This window comes from Hippoglossus stenolepis, chromosome 14 (assembly GCF_022539355.2).
Source record: "Hippoglossus stenolepis isolate QCI-W04-F060 chromosome 14, HSTE1.2, whole genome shotgun sequence".
Classification (NCBI taxonomy): Eukaryota; Metazoa; Chordata; class Actinopteri; order Pleuronectiformes; family Pleuronectidae; genus Hippoglossus; species Hippoglossus stenolepis.
Genome location: NC_061496.1, coordinates 17233570 through 17259141, shown reverse-complemented (window position 1 = coordinate 17259141; position 25572 = coordinate 17233570). Strand labels below are relative to the sequence as shown.

General features: G+C 43.3%; 1 protein-coding gene across 1 annotated transcript; it reads left to right on the top strand.

Moving 5' to 3' along the window:
• colgalt2b (collagen beta(1-O)galactosyltransferase 2b) lies at nucleotides 1-25572 on the top strand. Its single transcript, XM_047343243.1, has 12 exons — nucleotides 1-317; nucleotides 15392-15502; nucleotides 15588-15705; nucleotides 16318-16452; nucleotides 16546-16750; nucleotides 17784-17903; nucleotides 18290-18363; nucleotides 19078-19184; nucleotides 19645-19777; nucleotides 20810-20937; nucleotides 21513-21719; nucleotides 24357-25572. The coding sequence occupies exons 1-12, from the start codon at nucleotides 91-93 to the stop codon at nucleotides 24628-24630; spliced, it is 1839 nt and encodes a 612-aa protein (XP_047199199.1). The 5' UTR covers nucleotides 1-90; the 3' UTR covers nucleotides 24631-25572.

Sequence of the window (25572 nt, the reverse complement as noted above, 5' to 3'; positions counted from 1 at the left end):
CCCTCTCTCCCTCCCTCTCACCCGTGCACTCCCTCTCTGCGCTCCTCAACCGGGCTACGGGAGAATCGAAGCTGAATCGTGGAAACCAAGATGCGGGTGGTCGCGGCCGCGGGAGTCGGTGTGCTGTGGGCGCTGCTGGCCACTCTGGTGCCCGGCGGCGCGTCGGAGCTGGTGCAGGAGCAGGTCAAGGCCGAGTCCTCGCTGCTGAAGCCGAAGGTTATGATCGCCATCCTGGCTCGCAACGCGGAGCACAGCCTGCCGCACTACCTGGGCTGCATCGACAAGCTGGAGTACCCGAAGGAGCGCATAGCGATCTGGTGAGAGTGCGCACGGACATGTGCTGTGCAGCAGTGGCACAGTTCATTACTTTTGTCTGACTTGGTTCTTAGAGTAAAGTGAGCGTGTAGATACTGTTGTGCAAGTAAAAGTACTTTTTTTCCATCCTAAACTGACGGCTGTTTACCAGCCACTTCTTCTCATAGCAGATCTTTTTTTGCGCAGTTTCTAAAAGGTGGGCAACAAGTTGTGCACGGTGGTCTGCAGTGGAGCGTGTTCTAATGAAAAGCAGCGTGTGTCCGCGTTTCATCATAATAACAGATCGTCAGCGTTGGAGACCTGTTGCTGCTGCTGCGTTTTACGATGCACTTACCTCGCGTGTCTGCCGGCAACCAAATTGCACACCGTGCGTAAAGATGAGAGAGCTGTTGTGCATGTTCGGGTTTTAGTCTGAACCCTTAATCACGGCTCCCTCCGCCTGATTCAGCACAAACCTGCGGAAACGGGCCTTTAAAACAGCAGGGCAGGCAGGTATATGGGAGGGTGGGGGTGCTCACACCAGGTATATTGGGTCCTGTAGGTGTGTTCGGTGCCACAGCAGCAGACTGGGATTATGAAAAGTCAGAGGGAGCCCTCCAGCTAAAGGGGATGAAAAGAAACACTGAGTTGGTTTGACAGCAGGGGGGTGGGGGTACATTCTTGAAAGTCATGTTTGAAATGTGTGTGCCTGCGTGTGCATGCTCGTTTTTGTTCCATTTTATAGGACTTTTTCCAGTATAAACAATGACTCAGGACCAGAAGACTTCATGGGAATGAAAGCGTGGTCCTAATGAGGCAAAAGGTCTGGGCTAAGAATTGTGGTCAGGTTAAGAGCAGGGTATCCCACTTTGTTGTCCACTAACCAAAAGGTTGGATATTCAAGCGCATGCTGAAGTTTCCTTTTGCAAGATAGTGAACCCCAATTTGCCCAAAATTGCTGTCCCAGCAGTGTATGACTTGTGCGATAGAGAAAGTGCTGCACAAAGATGCACAGAATGAATGAGTGTGTGAATGGCAAAGGAAAAAGTGTTATATAAATACTTTCCATTTACCTTGGATATAGTTTAGGCTGCCCACAGTGAATGGGAATCAATGCAGTGTCTTAACAAGGATAGCTATGTGTGTGATGTGCATGATGATCTGAGAGATTTCCGACTATTTAGACTATTGCAGTGCAGATTAGACATGAAGAATGTGCGGTGGAGGACAGGACACACACCAGCCACACACACACACACACACACACACACACACATCACACAGTGGTGGATGTACAGTATGTAAAGCTTTTCCCCGTCAGCGTCCAGCTCCCTGGCATCCGTTTGTTTTGATTCCCACCCTTCCCTTTGCAGAATGTCTTGATTCTGTTTGCAGAGTTATTGTCTGCTTCTAATCCAGAGACCCTCACCCAAACCCACACACACTGTAGATAATCAATGTAGAGATGGGGCCCATCCCTCTGGAGCGCAGTGCCAGTGTGGCTGAGTGGCTTTATGAGTGGGTTTAACTAACAGAGGAAGGGCCCCATCAGTCAGGAGGGGCGTCTCTCTCTCTCTCTCTCTCTCTCTCTCTCTCTCTCTCTCTCTCTCTCTCTCTCTCTCTCTCTCTCTCTCTCTCTGCCCTGCAGTCAGTGCAAGTGAATGTAAAATCACAGTGTATATTTGAGGGAGGCCATGTATATATGTCACACAAATATGTTTGTGGTCACTAGCATAGAAATGTATCATTAAAGAACAAAGAAACTCACTTAAACACACCCAGCACTGGGTCCTGCAACACATCAACTTCTAACATCGCTTTTTGGTTTTTATTTCAGTAGAAAAAATCTGTCGTGTTCCTGCTTCTGTGGTCTTTTGTGTTAACCACACTCTCATCAACTACCATCAACTAAATGCTCATATTAATATCCTGGGCTATTTTGGCCATTTTTTTATGCTTTTTATTTAGCCTTATTACACAACATTACAAAATATTTTCTATTTCATTGCTTATACGATTTTTCACTTTGACATGTTGTAAGATTATTAGTGAGCACACTTTGACATAAGCCCTGCACATGGAGACATAATAGGAGGTTTATCTGAGAGGACATTGAATGAGCAACTGAAAATTAGGTCTAGTGAAGCCCTGAGCCTCTTTGTTTCTGTTTGTCATCATTACTTATCATGGAAGCCAACTGCTGCATTAATACCAAGTTATGATTCAGCGCTCACCAAAAGCATATATCCAAGTTAGAATATTTTTACTATGTTACATGAGCACCAATTACTTATGACAAATACAGTTTGAAGATCCTCAGCTCATGACATATCTAATGGGGGATGGATGAGTAATGATGATTAAGGATGATTATATAAGCAAATCCAGTGACCCCTGTCTTCCCAATTAATTTAACATTACTGCTAATGAAAGATTAACTAATGGTGTTTCTGGTTTCTGGTTTTATTCGACAGTAGAAGGTGCTCATACGCTTGGAGAAAGATAAAAGGGAATGAGGGGAGGCGAGGGTCTCCAGCTGGACTCAAGCCAAAGACTTAGTGGTTTGGTGATACATTACTTCACTGGTAAAGCAGCCACATTGCTCCCTTTACTACCATCCATTCCCTCGTCTGCATAGATCATGAACTGAACAATGTAAAGTATGCAGGGAACTATCCCGCTTATACAGATGATACCTTCAGTGTGTGGCTGTGAGGCTCCTCTGTGTGTGTGGGGACACAATGTTCCTGACGCTCTCTTCTCTGGAGCCTCTGATTTAGAAAGAAGATGTTTTTCATCTTCATCTCTCCCACTCATTTCAATCATGCAGTCCAATGGAGAATGATGTAGGTGATCAAATATAATAAAAAGGGTTTTCTTCTCTTTATTGTTCTCCCATGGAAGACAGGGTTTTTTATTTTTTGTAATTTTTTTTTGAGACAGGAAGCTTAAGGCAACAAACAGCACTACGTTTTCCTTTGAAATTTGTGTTTTCAAACTAAAACAATCTCTGTCCACAAAAGTGCTTTGGCTCTGAATCACTTTAAATCCACGTCCATAACAACACGCATGGAAACGCGAGTCCCCTTATGCACACTGGGCATGCGTATGCTGGTGTGAACAGGAAGACATGTGTTTCCCACTGGTCATAGGGATTGTCACAGATTGCTTGAATAACAGCTGGTCTCATACACATGTAAATAGTTGTCTCATTGTAAAATGCATAATTTGACTGCGCAACATGGTGTTAGCAAAAAAGACAGTGTCCACAACACCTGTAATTGATTATCCATCTTCAGCTCTTCACTAGTAGCCGAGGTTAATGCCGGTTGTTTTTTTCCGATGGGGGTCAGGCATATCTGTAGCAGACTTGATGCGTTTTCAAACAAAAATGTAGTAGTATGGATGTAGCTTAAGGGAATCAGAGGTGGAGTGTAACATAAAGAAATGTCATGGGGACGGACAGCCGGAGGATGTTCCGCAGTTAGCAGGTCCGAAACTGTTGCAGGGGCCAAAAGTTTCCAGTTTGAGGCTGTTCACAGGGTTAATCTGCCCTGATCAGCCGGGCCATGTCTCCTCCACCCTGTTTCTTCAGCTATGACTCGCACTGACAGATGGGATGGGCCAATAAAGATCAGTCTTTAGAAGTTTTCCCTCTGCAAGCGGGCATGGGTCTGACAGAGAGGTGGCAAATCAGTGACAAAGACTCTCACACTGCTGTTAAGGAAAGAAAGAATGCAGGGAATTGGAGAAAGAGGGGGGGATGGTCGGGCAAAGAGAAGGTGGTCAACAATGCTGGGGAAATTACCCACAGGGCATTTAGCACTGTGGTTAATCTGTTTTCCCACAGTAGCTTGACCAGAGCTGTTTTCCTCTTTACTGTTGTCCTGTTGCTCCATCCTACTCCAGCTGTCCTAACAGGACAACCATGGATTATACAGGACACTTGATATTGTCATGTGGAGAGCCTGATAAAACAGGTAGTGAAAGGAACCCTGGATTTAAGACATAGTGTGACTGACACGTGCAGTAGGTCCCAGTAGTTATTAGTCAGGAAAATATAGCCTGGTCATGGAGCAAGAGGGGTCTGGGTTGGAATCTTACTCACTCAGCTGGGGTCTTTATTTGTTGTTACTGTAGCTATATGTCGTTTGTATGAGTTTGAGTTTGTGCAGGTGTTAAGGTGTTTCTGTTTTCCTCTTCATCCCAAAGACATGCATACCAGATGGACGGGAGAACTTCGGTTGCTGGGTGAGAACAAGTTAGCTTAGCTAGCATGAAGACTAGAAGGGGGAAATCATACAGACTGTATATAAAGGTATAATGGTTATGCAGTGGACTATGTAGTTATGGTTATTTAGTGCCTTGGCTGAGTAGCCCTAGAGTCTTGATGTCACTAAGAGGTTGCTAGGTAACCAGTTGAGGGTACAGTTAACAAGAATTTCCCCCAAAAATGTAAATAGCTATACACAAATAAAAGTGTACATATACAGTGGAGAGCAACAGAAATATGGAGAAAGAGACAGGAACCAAGGTTACAGGGTTCACTATCAGTTTCATTAGTGGAGTCCTCATGACTGAAAGGATAAGTGCAGAATTGAATGGCTTTTATCGTTTGCCAATTGACAGTTGAGTTGTCCTCGGGAGTCCACTTACTAATGTTACTGCTCAGCTGCCTCAAAGGAAATGGAGGAGGATTTCATAAGCAGAGAACTTTGTGTTTCTCTTGACATCTGTGGGACAATGCAGAGAAGCGTCTCTAAAATTTCGTCCAGCCTGTTATCATTTTGCTTGTCCTGCAGCTCACCGCCTGCTGCTTATCGACTGCCAGCTGTGCTCCTGTGGGGAAACGCTTTCCCAGGTGCTGGGCCGGGAGTCGAGATGATTTGTAGACTTGCCAGAGACAGACTGAAGCCTGAGGAAGAGGACCTCTTCCCCTTTAGAACGTGTGTTTCTCACTTTCATATACCATTTTTCATATTTAGTTCTTTATGAGAGAACCACTTATCCTTTATTTATGACTGTCACTGTACTTTATACGAACAAACAATAAGGTACTCATACCAGGAGTTTTGTGGTATGAGTTTTCTTAGTGCTTACTTTTACTCACTGCATTTCTTGACAGAATAATGTACAGCCACAAAGCAGCTGTATCCATTTTATGAATAGGACACCATTAAAACCTGTTGCACCTAAGGCCTCAGTCATGAGATGACCATCTAATTATCTAGACTTTGGCAGCCCACCATATTCTCATTTGTCTCGCCACAGTTTCAAAATGAGTTAAAAATGTTGTTATAGTTAAAACACAAGAGATGCCTAGCTTGGTGTGTGCAGCGCTATTTGCAGTGCTGCATGCTCCCGCACTACGTCATGCCACCACATGGTTGCGATCTATGGCCCATAACGTTTTTACCATCCATGCATACAGGCTGACCTCACACTTTCAGCTGCAGTTGTGGTATGCAACAAAGTCGTTACTCTCACACAAGACCTCCGTTGTTTAGTCTGTGTACCTGTCACTCAGAATCTGTTGTGAGACTCATGAGTGTGAACTTCATGCGCATGCACGTGCACCCCTGTTACCGCCATAGATTTAATTAATTCTGTAGTATTTGCTGTATGACTTTGCCCTAATTTCAAATGAGAGAGTTAATATTTGAAGTCAGCGACAAACAACAAAAATAAACACACATCTCTTCAGCGCTCCTTTAAATGCTCCACCCCCAAATTCATGGAAGCGCATCGCCAAGTCTTTGACACAGAAATCCAGAGATTCTTATAGGGTGAGGAAGTGGAAAGCTAAACAGACCTAATAATACAAAATATCAGCCAACAAATGACATGCACACAAACACAGCATCCAAGAGTAAAAACTGACTGGTTACAGGTGCGAGTGCAACCGAGACCATATTCCAAAATTATTTACGCACGCACACATACTAAAACTAACCTCGTTGCATTTAACTCACTTTGACTCTTTCACCACTTCATATCTGGATGCAACTGCCTCTGTCATGGTCTGTTGTGTCTCAGCCATTCTGCGGTTGTGTTATACATTAGCAAAGTTGTTCTCAGTTGATGACTTTACTTTGTGTGTCTGTGTTCCAACACAACGTTGCATGTAGAGCAAAACAATTTACACCTGCTTCAGTGCAGAACAGCAGGGAATTGCCTTGCAGGGCGTGTGGCAATAATTTTTGTTGATAAAATGTGAGACATCTGTGTCACATGTGTCTGCGTCTGACTTCGCTGACGTACAGTACATCTATTGCTCTGCATTTATGAAGGACTGTTATGTCTGGGGGAAATTTCGCAGGAAACAAAAACGACAAAAAAACAACAAATATGTGGAAAGGTTTTGGTTACAGGACAAAATTGCAAGGTCGTTAGAATACATGGGGAATAGTTGAACTTGTGTTCTGCATTATTTCTTTCATCTGACAGGCAGATATGAAAATAGAACAAAGTGGCGAGAATCAAACATGAACTTATTGTCAGTTTTACAGCATTGGATAGTTGCCCTTTGCGTCTCACTGTGCCAGGTGCGTTACCTCGGAGCCCTTTCCCCTATAGGAGTCCACCAGGGAGGCCTAAGTTGTTCCTGGCTTTGTCACACAGGCCATTTTCCAGTGAATCCAAACGTATGGAATCAATTAAGAGGATGGGATAGGCTTTGTATATTATCTGGTACCGACAACATGTGCACTTGTGAATGATTAGTAGCATATGCTTTATCCTCATAGTGTGTGTCAATATGTATTAGATCACAGTATTGGAACTGTGTACTAAAATGTGTGGGTTTGATTAAGGATGTTCCAAGTATGAGTATAAAGGCACAAGCATGTGTGTTTCCTCTCACACAAGCTTGTATGTGTGTGTTAGATTGTTTGTGTGTGTTTCTTTGAATGCTATAACAAGGATAATGGGTGTTTGTTTCTGCTCTGCTACTCTGACTCAGGCCCGGTTTTCCATTCACTTTCCCAATGATCCCGTAAGACCCACAGCGAGTCAGAACCTCCATCTATTGAGTAACGGGCCACGATCATGTGTGTCCAATCAGTTTCTCCGAAGATGATCTGCACTCACATCCAGAGCATGGGAAACTGAATTCTTAAAAAATCTGTTCAGGTATTTTTAAACTCACTGAGGGAAAGAAAGGTGCTTGTTTAATGGGGTTTGACAGAGTGAAGTAATCTGCACACACTTTGCAAGAACTTAGATAGCCATCTATTTTCTCACCCATTTGGAGTGTTCCACAAAATATTTGACATCACAGCTGCCAGCATCATTTTCAGACACGTCAACATGAGCTCAGTCTCACATGGCAGAACAGACAGAGCACATCTGGCAGCGTCCTATCCGCGCTCTGCTGTGAGAAGATGCAGAATCATCTGGAGTGAGTCCTGCCTTTGTCAGATGCTCTAAACATTTAAGAGACATTGTTTGTGTTGCTTACTAAATAAACACAGTTAAATGGGATATAAGGTGCCATTATTCCACATTATTCTTCATTCAACACTCTCTGTGGCACTCTCTACTAAACCCGTTTGTTTTTAGTGAAGACACGAGTAAAGAAATCTAATCACCAGCTCAGAGTGGGATCACTGAAGACCTGGCCACTGTAGTTTTTTTAGCAAATATTTCCCAAACAGGATTAAACAATGGATTTGTTAGGGACTATTTCCAAACAGCTGGTGGTATGGTGAGCATTAACAGTAATGAGACGAGTGAAAATCAACGAAGCTGTGTTCAGAGATTAAAGTCATGTGAAAGACAAACTGGGGAAAATACCCCAATCCGGAGTTTGACTTTTACATATAAAGAATGCAGCAGGAGATTGTCCAGGTCAGACTCAACAACAGGAAAATTCAGCATTCAGGCCAGGGTTGGTGCCTGAGTGGAGTATGCAGGAGGCAGGATGTGACGTTTAGATTCTGCTGTGGAAATCCTGTGTATTGCAGCACATAGACATGGCCAGTAACGCCAAAAGCTCTCAAATCTCAAGACGAAGTGGACACCTTCGTCCTCTACGTGGACACCTTTTTTTCATCCTGAGATATTTTAATAATCTTTTTCAGTTTTGCGTCTGTCCGTCCCCGTCTCTCTCTCCCTCCCGTTGTTTCTGGACTTGGCCTGGACTGTGAATTCTTGCTTAGATGCCCCATGTGTTCCTGCACACTTCCAGCAGTATTGTCGGAGCTTGGCAGCAAAGCTCTGACAGAGTTGGCAAAAAACGGACACACGATGGCATCTTGGTACAATCACTTTCATCTGGAGAGAGAGGGAGACAGAGAGGGATGGAGGGATGAGTTGAGATCTGGAATGAGATTAGATAAAGTAGAGGCAGCAGTAAAGAGAGCGAGGGAAGAAGATCAAGAAACAGATCCACTGTTCATCTGTCAGGTGATGTGTTGAGAGCCATGTTTTCATGAACACTGGAGTATTCATTAAAAAGACCGGTGCTCATGTTCTCATATGGAAATATAATTTTAGCACCATCCATCTGTGTGTGTGTGTATGTATGTGTGTGTGTGTGTGTATATGTGTGTGTGTCATCAGTTTCATGGCCTGACTACTGTGCTCTCTCTTCAATCCCTCCCTGTTTCTCATTTCCCGACATCTTTCTGTTCCTCCATCACTCCTTCCATATGTTTCTCAAGGTAGGCATTTACCTTATTCTCGTCTACAAACGTTTATTCTACAATTACTCTGAAATACTTTTCGCTACATAAAGCCACAAGTATACTGTATCTTTTTCCTATACAGTGACTGTGTGTCATGAATCTCCACTCATATCATTTTAGTTAGAGATGTTTCGATATCAGCATCGGAATAGCCGTCAATGCTGCAGAAAATACCGGGTTTGGCATCGGCAAGTACGCAAATCTATGTGCCAATCCAGCGACGTCATTAAACATTTGAAAGGGTTTAACTTGAGTCAGGATCATACAACAATACATTTTTCTTGTTTGCAGGATCCCAATGATTAACTGCATATTCATACTGGACAGTTCTGAAGTAGAAAATTACACATCTCCAATGCAAATGTTCTGATGTAGAGGTCGGGGAGGTGAATAGAGCACAAGGTGACAGATTTCTCATCCTGTCTGCTGCTGACAGTCAACACTGGCTTTCTTTAATGTTTAAACAAGATGAATATCTTTGCCTTCTACACTTCAGTGCCAGCCCGCCAGCCTTGGCCACTTGTGTTGACCCTGAGAGTCATGAGGAATTTCAGTCAGGAGTCTCACCCGCCTCCTCCTCCCGCCCTCCCTCCTACTCCTCTTGTACCCTTTCCCCCTCCATCCCTCTGCCCATCTACCCCCTCCTCTTTCTCCTTTGCCCCGCTGGGCCAACCAGATATCTGCAGCCACGTCAGCCTGCAGACGTTATTACCAAGTCAACACACACTAGCGTAGTTATTATGTTTTAAAGGCATCTCTGCTCTGGTCTGAAAGAGGCATTCTTCCTTCTTAATTATATGCAGCACCCAGTCATTATTGGTAGTGATATGAGATAGTTTATTGAATCAACAGGCAGCTGACACTGGCCTGCTGGGGCCTTTCAGGCCTGTGTTTACCTTAAGGGCCAGTCTAAGAGACGGGCCTGTGTGTTTAAGGCCAGATGTCAGCCTCCAGTTAAGCGCCCTCTCGACACTCTGTTATCTGAGACACTTTCTGTCGAGGATAAGCCGACCAGGTGGGAGAGAGGGAGGCAGAGAGAGTGGTGAAGTGGGTTTATAATCATGTTAGCTGATGGAGATGGATGTGGTATACCGCTCGACATCCGGAGACCCAACTAAAAAAGGTTTCACAGCAAATTTGAAACTTTTATCAAATATACAGGCTAATAATAGTATTAATAATAATGTGACTTTTACTTTCAATAAAACTAGTGCAATTCCCGTTGTAAACCTGCCATGTCTGAAAACGGCTGAGCTGCTGTTATTTTTTCATACAGGTCTGTCGATCAACCACAATCTTCAATCTTCAGACCCATGTTTAAAACTTTTCAAAATAAAAGCTTGATGTAAAGCATTGCAGCAACAGAACAAAGATTGTGCTATTACTTTGAAGACAACTTGCCAAAATGATCCAAACTGCTACAGAGCCCTGGTCGCTTGTTTATTCACTTTTCAGTAATATTGAATGCACCACATGTCCAAGTTGCACCAAACTTGGCACTGCACTTTCCTGGACAGTTGAGAATACACATGCGTGACGCTGATTAGATTGAAGAAAGGATTATCTGTCAATTTACTATAAGCTACACATTTTGTCATCCAAGTGTATTTTGGATGTTTCTGTTGTTTACCTGATCTGTAACGTCACTGGTAATATCTCATCCAGGTGCTACAGCACTGGATGAGGACTAGTGTAAAGTTCACATGTGTACGAGGAAAGATGGTCTCATGCACTTAGATTAGAGAACACAGGAAGAATAAATAGGCATCTCTTAAGCGATAGGGCGGAGGAGTGCTGGGGTGTGAAGGTGAGGCCTGAGCAAGCATGTGCTGTCCAGATGCTCATCATAAAGTCAGAAAGGGGGAGAGAAGGCCTAACCCTAGAGCTGCAGGCAGCAGAATAATGAGGCGGCAGTCTACTGTAAACTTCAACATTGGGATGAGGAGACGCAGCATGAGGCAAGACAGGAAGCGATGGAAAGGTTGGGAGGGACGAGGAGGGGGATATAAACCCAAGAGCTCAGATTACTGATCCACCTTTTTTGACTTTAGCTCCATCGCCGATAGGTAAAATCTTCACAATCCTTTACTTTAGGAGACATGAGCTTATTGCAGCTAAGCTATTTGACAGGATCTGAGAATGCTCCTTAAACTGGGCATTGGGGGTCTCCGGACAGTGTGTTTCAGCTGCAGGCTGAAGGCGGAGGAAATTGAGGAAACAGAGCGCATATGTGGCCTCCCGGAGGACAGATGTGACCAAAAATAAAGTGAGGCGGAGAGGATATCCAAAAGTACAATGACTTTACTCCAGGGTGCTCTCATGTCTGTGCTTTGCCCGATCAAACATTGAGAAGACACATAAGCAAAAACCCTCCCTCTGTTTCACTCTATTTGCTTCACATATGCATGTATGATGGCTTCCCTGTGGTATACACCATAAAGTTTCACATTTCCAGAAGTCATAAGGAATGCAGAGATGTAATGCTGGTAATGGAAAATCCCACAGTGTGCTCAGAGTCCTGAGTGCTCAAGGAGGCTGGGCAATGGGAGGGGTGGAGTTGAAAGATGTGCTTGTGGAAAAACAAGAGCCGGTAAGCAACAGCGACACTAAAGAAGGTGCATCATCCTTATAAAGCACATTTTGTACTTTTGTAACCCGGCAGAGGTTGTGATATGCTGTAAATATGCACAGTTGTGTTTTATCCACAACAGCTACAAAACACAACCAGAAGGACCAAGCCAGCACTTCCCATTTCTTCGTCAAATTCTGCAGCTTTATTGGAGTAATTGTTCCCACGTTTTCTTTCTCTATAATTCCTAAGAAATACACACACAAGTTTTCTTCTCTTTGTGGAAACCTTCAACCTTAACTGATCGATTACATCTGCCAAGAAGAGCCCATAAAAATGCCCAAATTAAACCTGACGAGATTTAGATTTCTTCAGATTTTGTAACCTGGACAAAAGGAGTCATTATCATTTTAACGCGTTGTGTGTAAAATGAAGTCAGCCCCATTCTTTATATGGTTGAACGGTTTTAATGAGCCACGTGAGGATTTCAATTCCTAATTTTGGAACAATTTCACACATTTTCAGTTTATGTTTAGCAGTAAAATAAAGTGAAGTCAACAGATCCTCTTTTTTCACTCTTCATCACACTCGCTCTTGCTGTCTCTTAGTGTGTGTTTGTTCACATTTGCCTCCATACATGGCACAGTTCCCACATGCTGTCCCGTGCATTGTTCTTCACTTCCCTCATTTTAAATCCCTGTCTGGAGCTGAGTCTGTGATTTGGAGATGACATGCAGGAACACATTTATGTCCCCCCGGCACTGTGCAGTTTAGTGGTTGCAGAAGCATGTAACTGTGTGTGCAGATGTGCTCATTACCAGCGAGTCAGGTGTTTGTGTGTTTCCAGCCCACGATAAAAATGGCATTTATGTACCAATAAGTTCTCAAACGTTGACACACACTCAAGAAGAGACATGCACATTTTTCAAAGTACCACTTGTGTTGGACGTAAATCACAATCAGCTGGTGTGAAACAAACATTCCCCGGGACACAAAAATGTACGTCTATATGTTTTGTCACACACCTGCAAGTGTAGGCATGCACACACACACACAGGTTTGTGCAGGTATCCTTATTAGGACTGTGAATTGACTTCCATTGATTACGAACAGCCTAACCAAAACCATATCTTTCACCTTGGGTCCCCACGAGGCCCACTGGTCCTGGCAGGGTCAGTGTTTATACTGTACAAATGAAGACACAGACACACACATAAACACACACAATGAATTCCCTAGCCTCTTACCCAAATCCTAATAATAATGCTCAAACAGCTCTTTAAAAAAATGAGGACTTGCAAAATGTCCTAACTTCATAATCTTCTTTTATTAAGCACTGAAGGACCAAAATATATAGAATATCTCATCTACTGGTAGGTTATGAACCATCCAGACCCCTCAGGTCGTCTGGAACAGGTCTGCTTTCTGTCCCCAAAGTCAAAACTGAACATGGAGAAGCAGCATTCAGTTTCTGTGCTCCTCATGGTACAAGCTCCCAGAGATCTGCACATCTGCTGCAAATCTTAGTTCTTTTAGATCCATGCTGAACACGTCCCTGTTTGCCAAAGCGTTTTATTGAAGCAAATAATTACAGATTTCTTACTCTGCCCTGTTATTTGAACTCTTTTAATTTCTTGTAAATGCTTTTTTGTATTGTCTTTTGTTGCTTTTACAACTTGTCATGATGCTTTTTGTGTTTTATGTAAAGCAATAAACTTGCCTTGCCGCACTACGTAAGGTCTAGGCTCAAAATGGTCCTCACAAAGATGTCATTACAACAACACACACACTCATGCTTTTGAAAGTAGTGACAACTCCAACTGCTTCAGGCTCCCCCAGCTGCTGATTATCTCAGATGCAGAATTTAATTGTCCGACTGAGATGATCGAAATTCCACACACGAGAGCGCTCTGCCTCTTTCTGACTCATCTTTGTGTGTAATGCAAGACGGTGCCTGTCTGTGTATTTGCCTGATGTTATAAGCATCTGCTTACCTGTATGTGTGTGTCTTTAAAAGAGAACAGGTGTTCCTGTATTGCTAAATCTGGGTAAATGATGAGAAACAACACTGTCATCTTCTGCTGAACGGTACTTACTGGAATTATCAGGACATTGCACAAGCGTGTGTGTTTATGTATGAGTGTGTGATTCTATCTCTGACTCTAGCTAAAATTGGGTGTGATTTTGGAGAGAGTACAGCAAGGAATATTACAGCGAGCAGTGGAAAACTCCATCTTGCCAAGTGTGTGTGTGTGTGTTGTATGCACACATTCACGTACAGGGTTCTGCCGCACATTCTGTTGACCTTTCCTCCCTTAATGTTGATTTGAATGCAGAGAGAGGGAGAAACAGGTGATGTTCAGTTTTCTGATGCTCAAATGTACAGAAGTGAAGGCAAACCGGGATGCAGGGGCTTGATCACTGTTTTCATTTCTCTTGCACAATTTAATATATATATGTGTACACACACACACACACACACACACACACACACACACACACACACACACACACACACACACACACACACACACACACACAAACAGTAGGCACAGTGTCTTCTCTGAGTAACTCTGGGAGTGCAAATCTCTGAAGAAACAGCGAAGCCGAGTGCAAACCACAGGAGTGACTTAAGTGTGCTAAATTTTACACTGACATCATTTGCTTACAGTAATGGGTGTGTTTGTTTGTGTGTGTGTTGTGTGTGTGTGTGTGTGTGTGTGTGTGTGTGTGTGTGTGTTGTCAGTTTGCCTTTGTAAAACTTTGGTGTCGAGATGTTTGCACCGAGCTTCCATATTCATCTGCGGCCTGTGTTGGTTTGATTGTTGAGAACGAGCATTGAATGACGTGCTCATCCCACACCCGTCTGACAGCCCGTCTCTAAAGCAGGATTACTATGAGCTTGGTGTACCTTTTTTTTGAAATTTTTTTTAATTTTTTACCCAGAGTGCCGCTGAGTAATGTCTGTCAGTGCTGTTATTTCAGACTTGCACGGCAGCAGTGCTGTTACGCTGTGAGGAAGCTCTGCAGCACTGAGGCTGCCTGTTGTAACATGAGACCGTAATTAGACAAATCTGGAAGAAGCCCGAGCGCCTTCCTCCATAACCCGCTGTCTGAGAGTCATGACTCAGTGTCGCAGACTCTTTCACACAATTTTCTACTTTACGTTTCACTCTACTTCACATCCCCTTATTTTACCCAGAGGTTCTTTTTTTGTATTTTTGTATTTTCTCTGACACTTATTTTGATTGAGAGGTAGGAAATTACAGTGGCCAAGACGTCTCACACCGCATTGACAGAAAACATGAATGCAAAAGCCAAACAATGGAAACAGGATCACAATGGAAGTGAGCAACAACAGATGTTGACAATGAAAGTGAGCCGTCGGTTTTGAAAACCTGGCCGCCACTTAGAATGTGATGCATGTTTAGTTTAGGCATTACGGTGCCGGTGCTTGGAACAGCCCAAATCACCTGTTGTGTAACATCTCTAAACGACAAGCATCAAATTTAAAGCAAGACTGGTTTGTCCAGGTTTTTACAAATGACGGTTACTTGACCCAAACATCCATGTCAACAGATATTGTTCACTTCTGTTGTGGTGCCTTTAGCATTTATGTGTTCTTTAGATGTGCTGTCTCGGCCACCGTAGGCGGTAGACAGAGAGGATGACATCCACAGACGGGCCAGATTTGAACCTTAGCTGCTGCAGGACGGCCTGTGAGACTTGTCTGTGTGGTAGTTTTAAGGATAGTAACCGTGGCTGTATAGTTACAGGATGCATGGTCAGTGGTCTGCTTCATTTCAGTGACATCCTCTGTTGTCTGTGTCGTTTGTTCCAGGGCGGCAACAGACCATAATGGGGACAACACCACTGCCATGCTGAGAGAGTGGCTGAAGGGAGCCCAGAGTGTCTACCACTACGTGGAGTGGAGACCCATGGAGGAGCCCAAGTGAGTCCGATTTGGGTTTTTATCTGGATTTGTTCTGATAATCAGTGTTTCCTGAAAAAATGGCAATGACTTTTTTTTTAATCAGGTCCTACACAGACGAGTGGGGTCCGAAGCACTGGCCTCCCTCCAGGTTCAACCACGTGATGAAGCTGAGACAGGCGGCACTGAAGGCTGCCAGGGAAAGATGGGCCGACTATATACTGGTAAGACAATGACTCTGCAGCAGACACCGGTTTTTATCTGCTCCAGTCGGCGGGGATGGAAACATGACACGCTGGTGAACACATTCATTTCTTCTTAATTTTAGCAGTGTAGACACTGACGCTGCACCTTTTCCAGTTTCCAGTGTTATGACGCACATCCAACTTCTAAATGACCTGAAATCTTTCAGTCGCTGTTGAGTTTGAAAGAGGAACTGAAGAAAAAGCTATAAAAGTGTAACTACTGTAACTTTGCCACTGCAGTGTTTCCCTCTGTTGTGTGTTGTGTTTCCCGCTTCCCGCTGTCGAACATGAGTCATAAAAATAAGAGCAGAAAGGCAAACCCCTCTACTGGCAATTAGAAATTTGTCAATCGCCTGTAGCGGTTATACCAGAGTTAAAAAAAACCTGCTAACTGAGTTGTAAAGGAGGTATAAGATGACAGATATGTTTTGAACTGAATTAGATTTTCATCACTCATACCTTCTTCATACTGCAAAAATAGTTATTGAATTTAAGTCACATTTATTGATATTTCTAATCTAAAAATGTAATTATTTTCCAAACCACAAGGCTCTCCTCTCCATTTACACTCAGCGCCTCTCTCCTCTGTAGTTCGTTGACAGTGACAACCTGCTGACGAACCCTCGTGTGCTCAACCTGATGATGGCCGAGAACCTGACTGTGGTGGCTCCCATGTTAGAGTCTCGCTCTCTCTACTCCAACTTCTGGTGCGGCATCACCCCACAGGTACAGTTTAGACTCTGACTCCTCCGCCTGTCCACGTGTCAGTTGGAGTTATCACCTCAGCATGGGACTCTTCTTCTCCCTCTTCTCCGTCAGGGTTACTACAAACGAACACAAGACTACCAGCCCATCAGGGAGTGGAAGCGACTCGGCTGCTTCGCCGTTCCCATGGTGCACAGCACCCTCCTTGTAGACCTGCGGCGTGAATCCAGCCGGGACCTGACCTTCTACCCCCCTCACCCAGATTACAGCTGGGCGTTCGATGATATCATGGTGTTTGCTTTCTCGGCACGTCAAGTGGGTCAGTTTGAAACCTCGCAACAAACTGCCAGATTTATGGCCGGGATGTGACTGTCTCACGACTTTAACAAAGTCAGTGGCTTCTCAAGTCATTAGTTGTCGATAGTGATCTGGTTTTAATCAGCGTGTTTGCTGCAGAATAAAACTGAAGGCTTTTGATTTGTTTATTGCACGTGTCAGATTCAGGCTGATCTATGTGTGTGACTGTGTATGTGGCTGTTTATTAGTGTGCAACATTGTGTGTGTCTGATGTGATTCATCATCTACTGGGAACAAACAGCATAATTAAACCCTCTTTCAAAGACCGCAGGAGTTTGGCAGCAGTAAAGTCTGCACTCTAACAGATATGCAAACTTCCACAAGTTTCTTGAAACTCACAATTGTGCAATCAATTTACTGCAATTACACAATATTTATGTGGAAACATCTGACTTGTTTTAGTTGAATGCAGGAAAAATAAAATGCAAATTTTTCCAATCACTGCACTTTTTTATGGTTTAGTATATGGTGGCTAATGTTTTTCCAACATTGTACAATTTTGTTGTATTGATTCCCCCTACGTCTGCTACTGTTAGAATTCACTGTTATCATTTAAATGATACTTGTAGTGTTTTAAGTAAAGAGTTTGTATTAAACAAACCTAAAATAGCACTTCCTATGGTGAAGTCAAAAAAGAAACCTGAAAAATATAAAGTACAAATACTTGATTAGAAAATACAATTCCAGTAAATTGGACATGTCATTAGTTGAAGCACAAATCAAATAATGAACTGATATAATGTAACCCATTTAAATTTTCACGTGAAAATGTATATTTTGTATAATTGACATCACTGTTGCCATAGCAAACAGGAGTTAACTGGCTAACTATCAGTAAAGTTTTAATATGGTCTTCAGTTTTACAATTTTACAAGTTGTTGCTTCATTTACACATAAATATTTATTAACAAATGTACTCACTTATTTAATTTATTATTTTTAGTATTATTACTATTACTACATCAGCCAAACAAAAATTTTTTGTGTGTTTCCAGGTGTGCAGATGTATGTGTGTAACAAAGAACACTACGGCTTTCTGCCTGTCCCGCTCAAGGCCCAGCAGAGTGTGGAGGAGGAAAGGGAGAGTTTCATACACACAATTACGGAAGCTTTGAGTAAGTACACACACAAACACACATGCACACACAAACACACACATGCACACAAACACTTCCCAGATGTCCAGACTTTACTATCAGTCACGCCTTGATGACTTTACCTCTCAGATCGTTTCTACGTCTTCTCGACATCCTCGACCCGCCGTGATTGAGTCCTGTCTGCAGTCTTTGCTTAAACCTCCCCCCCCCTCCTTACTGTCTCTCCAACACCCCCTTCCCCTCTTCCTTCTCTCTTTTTCTCTCCCCCTTTGGCCTCTGTCCCTGCTCGTCTCTCTGCTCAGATTTTAAATCAAGTATATCAAATAAACCAATGCCACAAGAAACTCAGTCATTTTCTGATCCTGTTGTAACCTCTCGCCTCCTTCCTCACTCTCTGTCGACAGTTGAACACGACATTGAGACCTCAGAGCACTTGAAGTCTTCTCCATCGCCGCAGGACACGATGGGCTTTGATAACGTGAGTTGTGAGTTGTCTGGAGGAGCAGAAGCTCAGCAACGTCTGTGTCTCTGTGTATTTACTGTTTATAAGCATCTCACTCCTCATGTTTTCTTTCCCAGTTTGCTTCATTTTATTATTGGACCATTGAGAACCGAACAGTGATGGACAAAACCAACTCTGTTTGCAATATCACTCTGTTTTTCATGTGAAATGTTAATATTAATGTGCAATATTACTATTCATTTGTAATATTATTTTTCATTATATTATGTTTAACAACCATTTGCAATATTCCACATTTCTTACTACTACTAATATGACTACTTACTGCCACTTTAGTTTAGTATCTGTTTATGGTTTCACGTAACTTACTTACTTTATTTTACTTATCTTATTTTCATTTCTATTGTAATTTCTATGAGGCAGTAGTTCTGCATTTACTCTGTATACACTTAATATTATTATTTTCACTTATAATACACTTTAGTCGTTTGTTTCAATTTTCACTATGTCTTATCTCATCTCATCTTATCTCATCTCATCTCATATCTTTTAAGTTCATCCTTTGCCCTAGCCCTCCTTACTATCTATAATAAAAAAAATTCTATCATGTGCTCTCTACATTTTGCACCTGAGCGGCTATGAATGAACTGTGCTGCAAATTTTTTTTAAATCAGGTTTTAGAGCAAAGGAAATGATTATGTCTCCATTTTCCTCTGTGCAAATGTTTAGATTTTGCTGATCAACCTGAAGCGCCGGCTGGACAGAAGAACCAGGATGCTGAAATCCATGGCCTCGTTGGGTCTACATGCGACGCTGACTGACGCGGTGGATGGCAAGTAGGTCACAGGCACAGTGAGCTGAGGGCTGATTTAAAATCTCCTCACACTCTCTGTGGTAAAGTCATTTGAAGTTGAGTATATTCTGCACAACAACAGTGACATTCTCCTGCTCCTTTCTCCCCCGAGCGTCAGCTGAGATAATCTCCTCTGTATTCTGAAATCTATACATGAGGAATCCAAACATCCTGTCTAAACAGAGATTTGGCGTTTGCAGTAATAATCTCCACTTACTCTCCCTTCTCAGATCTTACTTAAATCCACTGTTGAGAATGTCGTAATCCTTCTTCCGGCCTTATTTTGTCTGGCAGAATACGTTACTTGTCGCAGCCTGTCGAGCTTGACTTCCGTGTGCTTTGCTGTGAGGCTTTTTTTATGCCGATGATACGACTCTAGCTGTTTGACGGGTGGAGAGATAAATCAAATCCCCTCGTTACCACCTCTTCTCTGTGTCTGTAAGGGCTCTGAATACGTCCCAGCTGCAGGCCCTGGGGATAGAGATGCTGCCGGGCTACAAGGATCCTTACTCCGGTCGAGTCCTTACCAGAGGGGAGATCGGTTGCTTCCTCAGCCATCACTCTATATGGACACAGGTGAGGCGACGTGAAATCTAATGCAGTGCACGACGTGGGGAAGAAGCATCGTGCACTGAACAAGTTTGAACATTGAGGATCCAACCTGCTGATCCAGCTGGATTTTGCCGGCTCTGTGTTTACTGCTCTGGAGTTGACTCCGAAAATAAACTGAAACTGTCCAGTCAACAGAGACCCTTTGAACGTTTAACCAATTTGTTTCTTGTACACATAGTAGTGTTTATTGTGCTGAATATAATATAATGATCTGCCAAAATGTCCTGATATGATGTACAGAGCAGATAAATATAGTTACAATGCCCCACTGCAAGAAATAAAGAGGGCAAAAAAAGCATTAAAGGGCCTGATTGAAGGGAGCATATTTACGAATTAGGAATGATGAGATGAATGAGGAGCTAACGTGTGATGAAATGAGAGACAAGAATTGCACTGAGTGGTGCACATACCTCCCTAATATCACACACTCATAGATATCAGTCCCCTTACACCTCTTTAACAGGTTATTTAAATTCCTGTAGACTCACTCAAAAAAGGAGTTTGCCTTTCAGTTTTTTTCCCCTGGTGACTCAGGCTCGATTTCATGAACACACCTACACCTGAGGAACTCTCTCACCCCGCTGTCTTGCCAAAATAGCAAGTTCACTTGGGTGTGACGTTTTCATCAATGTTGATCAAAGCCGGAGCTGATAAAAACTTGTCTACTGCAAAGTAATTTATTCTGGGAGTGAATGCCGATTGCAGAGAAAGCCAGATGTTTGTGGGCTTTTTTTTACTAGTGGAAAGGGGCCTTAAATGTGAGCAATGCATAAAAAAAGTTTAAGAAAATGTAATGGGTTCTTCCATGACCCCTACCACATCCTTCCACCAAGTTTGGTGGAAATCAATCCTTTAGTTTTTACATAATCTTGTTACAGGGATGAAAACATAACCTACTATGCTGGATGAGCCAGGAAACTGGCAAAGTGAAGGAATTCAAAGCCAAAGGTGTTCAACTTTAATGTTAAAGGGAATGTTTGTCTTTGTGATCATCAGGTGATAGAGCGTGGCCTCCAGAAGGTTCTTGTTTTAGAGGACGATGTGAGGTTCGAGCCCTGGTTTAAACGACGGATACAGGCCTTAATGGAAAACATCGATAAATCCCAGCTGGACTGGGACCTCATGTAATAGCACTCACCTACACTCGCACTCGGGCCACACTGGATACGTGAGCAACAACGCTTTTCATTATGGCGTCAATGTTTTCAGGTTAGATTTAGGTCGCTCTGATCTTCTAGACAGTCGGGATTTTATTTTCTGCGAATACTGCACGCAGTTCACAGCAAAACATACATTTTCAATGTCTATCTGTCGAATATGTCACATACTTAAACATTTACAACATTTCCTGCGTCTTTTTCAAAATAAAAGCACTTCTGTTGACTGAATCCATAAATTTGTATCAACAAGGTTTTTATTCTTATTGCAGAACCGGAACATTCACGTCTTAATATCGTAGAGTCCTGGCATTTAGTTGAGGGCATAAGCTAAAAGGAAATCCAGTAGTCATACCAGAAACGCACGTAGCAGACACGCTGCCTGTGTGAGACGTAACATGTCAGCGACGCAGCCATCACGCTCTGCACAAGCACCCCGTGTGGCCCGGGCAACACAAACACACCCCAGTGCACCACGAGTTAGCACAAACCACAAACCTGTGTGAAGCCTCATCCACACACTCTTTCTGTCTCTCCTCCAGCTATGTGGGACGTAAGCGTATGCAGGTGCAGCAGCCGGAGCAGTCGGTGGACGGCATAAACAACCTGGTCAAGGCCGACTACTCCTACTGGACGCTCGGCTACGCGCTGTCTCAGCAAGGAGCCCGGAAGTTAATGGCTGTACAACCGTTAACCAAAATGCTGCCTGTGGATGAGTTCCTGCCAGTCATGTTCAACAAACACCCCAAGTCAGTGCTCTTCGATTTTAAATTACAGTGCTGCTTGCAAGTGAAGCACATGTGTTTTACTGAAGTTATGTAATGCATAAAACCACAAAGCTGCAGAAATAAGTCTCACTGCATTATGACCGTTCACAAATTTGGACACAAAGACACTTTTAGACGATCAGGTACATGAACAAACAGGCAAATATTTACGGAGGACCACAAATAGATGCTCGCAGGTGCACGGCCCTCTTACATAGGAAAATATATCAGGTAATCCACAATTAGAATAAACATGCAAATGCAAAAAGAGAAAAGCTAAATTTAAAGTGCATGGTCAGATAAATGTGTGTATGCATGCACAAAAACAGACACAGGCAATGAACCAGTGCAGAAATATGAACGATTCTACTGTACAGTCATTATCTATACATAGACACAAACATACATGTTCGTGTACCCTTTGACTTTTTCGACTCTGGGACACTGTGTAGTTTCCTAGTTTGTGCTCTGGTGGTAGACCACAACCTCCATCCCATTCAAATCCAAGCTATGCTCCTTATTGGCCTCTTCTCCTCTTTCCCTCTCTCCTTCTCCCTGATTATGCCCCTTTTTCTTTAGTTTTTTTCCTGCGCCCCATCCCCCTCTTCTCCGCCGTCTTCTGAGCTCCTTCAGACACAGGGCATGGATTGTTCTCGGGGGTTCAGTGGGTGCAGAGCTTTGCACAGGACACACAATGGCTGCTTTTCTGTTTCTTTTTTACTCAGGGATTCCTGCAGTACCCCGCTGTCCTCCACCTCCACCTAATCTCTCCGTCCCATTTTTATCCTTTAACTCTGCCCCCACCATTTCCTCACTCTTATCTCATTCTTCATCTCTTTCTTTTTTTTTTAAACTCCTTTTGCAGTCCCTCTATCTCTCTTCACAGACCTCCATTTTTATTTTTTGCACACCTACTCCCTCTGTCACCCACCTCTCCTCCCCCTTCCGTCTCTCTCTCTCTCTCTCTTTGAGGAATTTGGGCCAGGGCAGCTCTTCCTGCTCGTTGGAGAACGGGGACAGGATTCCCATTGATAGAGGCTGGAGTGTGGGGGTGGGGTGGAGATGGACACTGTGCAAGTGTGTGTGTGTTACTATATAAATACATGGATATGTGTGTCCAGTGTGCATTGTATGGATTACTAGGTAAACAGTAAGTAGTAAATAGAAGTTGAGTTTGTTCAAAAATGAGAGAAAGTGGAAATATAGACACAAATGTGGAAATGTGGCTGGAAATATGTTTCATTTCTGGATATTATGTCATTAATATTTGCATTTTGGCAGAAGTAGACTTAGCTCAGTTCCTTAACTCAGTAAAATGCTCCTTTCCTTCTCTCTTTTCTTTGTATTTGAGTTTGTCTGCTCTATAACGGACAAAAGAAACTCATCAGAGTAAACTCAGTAGGATGATTGTGTGGAAGCTGAGTTGGGGGGGGGGTCAGCGACTGGGACCACCAATAAAAGTGAACGTTTTCACCGTCCCAATGGAGCGCTAACAGACTTTAAACAGGCATTTGGAGGGCGGGGAGTTGACCTCTGTGGTGACCTCTGTCTGCAGAGTTTGACTTCTGCCGGGCTGACGTGTCCGAGTCCAAACAGCCGTCATTCCCCCCCGTGGCTCAGCTGCAGGCTGTCGGTGACACACTGATAGTGGAGTTCACTGCTGTTAACAGAGGGTAGTTTACACAGAGGGTAGTTTACACAGAGGGTAGTTTACACAATGAAGGTGTGGGTTTGATCTGATTCTGTTTTAGTAGAACAGAATATAGTGGGTGAGAACTGGTACTTCCATACTGACTTCTCTGAAGAGATGCAACTAACTATTTTTATCATAATCAATGAATCTGCCATTATTTCTTGATTAATTGATGGATGCAAAGTGAATTTTCTCGACCTCAAGTTGACATTTTAATGTATTTATTATTTTGTCAGGTGAACATTTGTCAGTTTTCTATCATGTATGAAGAAGAAAACCATCAGAAGCACACATTGTAGACGATGATTTCTGAAGTTACGGTCACTATTTCACTATTGAAATATGAAGAAGGAAACTGCACTGGTTGGCGGAGGCATACAACTGCATTGTGATAATCCTAAACTGTAATGAAAACAATCTTTGTTATGACAAATGCGGCTCCAGTCGAAGAGTTGTTCCTCTATTTGACATCCTGTTAGTTTGCTGTCTGTGTTGATATTAAATGAACACCACAGTTTCCAGTTAACGGGATATGATGAGTCAGAAGTTATGGCATCATGTAAAGTAGTTAAGAAAAACCACTGACACAGACAGGGTGGGCTGGTAACTCCACTGTGTTGGTGACATCATATTTCTATTTAAATATTTATAAATAAAAAGTGAGAAGTTGTCAACCTCTCGCCAGTGAGTGAAGCTGCCTGTTCCCATCTATCCATCCCTTTTATTTTCATATATCAAAGAAAAATTACAACTTTTCACTGCAGTTTTTCTCTGTTTTCTGTCATTGTACACTAAATATCTTTGAGGTTCGAACCACAAAAGTCCCCTCATGGACATGAAGATGTAATTGAAAATTACAATAATCCTAATTTTCTGTTTCAACGCTTCTTCGTTTCACTCTCCCTCTCCCCCATAATCCTCCGCAGCACCGAGTACATGCTGCAGTTTGAGCCACGGGACCTGAAGGCCTTCTCCGTGGAGCCGCTGCTCATCTACCCCACCCACTACACCGGAGAGCCGGGCTACATCAGCGACACGGAGACCTCCACCATCTGGGACGACGAAGCTGTGTCCACGGACTGGGACCGGCAGCACGACCGCAAGACGGCACAGCAGGGCCGCATCCTCTCTGTGGCACAGAACAGCGTCAGCGGAGACTCGCCGCCTCCTGCCGCTCGAGCGTCACGTGACGAACTCTGATAGAGGCACTCACAGTAAAAGACTTGTGTTTATGAATAAGCCGTGTACACTGTGAAAGTCATGTGTACACACACTTGAAAAGACACTTGAACTACAAGCCGAGATTCTAACCATGCATTTACACACACACACACACACACACACACACACACACACACACACACACACACACACACACACACACACACACACACACACACACACACACACACACACACACACACACACACACACACACACACACACACACACACACAAACAGGTATCCAAACGGATGACAGAGAATTCAGATGTCAGTCTAATCTGCTGCCTGATGAGTGGACACTGAGGAGCAAAGGGAAGAGGACGAAGAGCAGCAGCTTATTCCTCATGTGCCTTCAAGCATGTGGAGTGTGGAGCTACAGCCTGAGAAAACTCAAGCAACACAATTCGCTGGACATGAAAGATTCTCACAAATCAGTTTTACTATTGTTTCAAACAGATTGTGGTTATTTAAAAAAGAACGGATGTGTTTTTAATGGACAGCTGAGGAATAAAGGAATCTAAACACCGTCTGAAAACAGCTGTGGGTGTGAAGCTGTGTGTTTGTGCATGTGCGAGCGTGCACACAGACACAAATGTATGCATCTATCTGAACAACTGGGGATGTTCAGCGCAGCCTCTTCTTTCCAAGCAGCAGGCCAGTAATGGATGCAATTAGGGTCCAGTGTTACTGTTATTGCAGATTTCTCACCTTCACAGCAGGCTGGTCCTGCTGGTAGTCATTTCAGAGCAGCTGTCATACATTACATGTAGCCTGTAGGGTGTGTGTGTGATGTGCAGTTTCATCTACTTCCAATATTTCTTAAAAACTGGATTTTTTAATTTTTCATGTCCTCCACACCGGCTGTTTATTTCCCTTCAGTTGTGGTGCCGGGCAGAACCAATAAAACAAATTCTTTA

Coding starts and splice junctions, on each gene's coding strand:
- colgalt2b (XM_047343243.1), top strand. CDS start 91: ATGCGGGTGGTCGCGGCCGCGGGAGTCGGTGTGCTGTGGGCGCTGCTG. Junction 17,904..18,289: donor CACAATTACGGAAGCTTTGA/GTAAGTACACAC, acceptor CTCTGTCGACAG/TTGAACACGACATTGAGACC. Junction 20,938..21,512: donor CAGCTGGACTGGGACCTCAT/GTAATAGCACTC, acceptor TCTCTCCTCCAG/CTATGTGGGACGTAAGCGTA.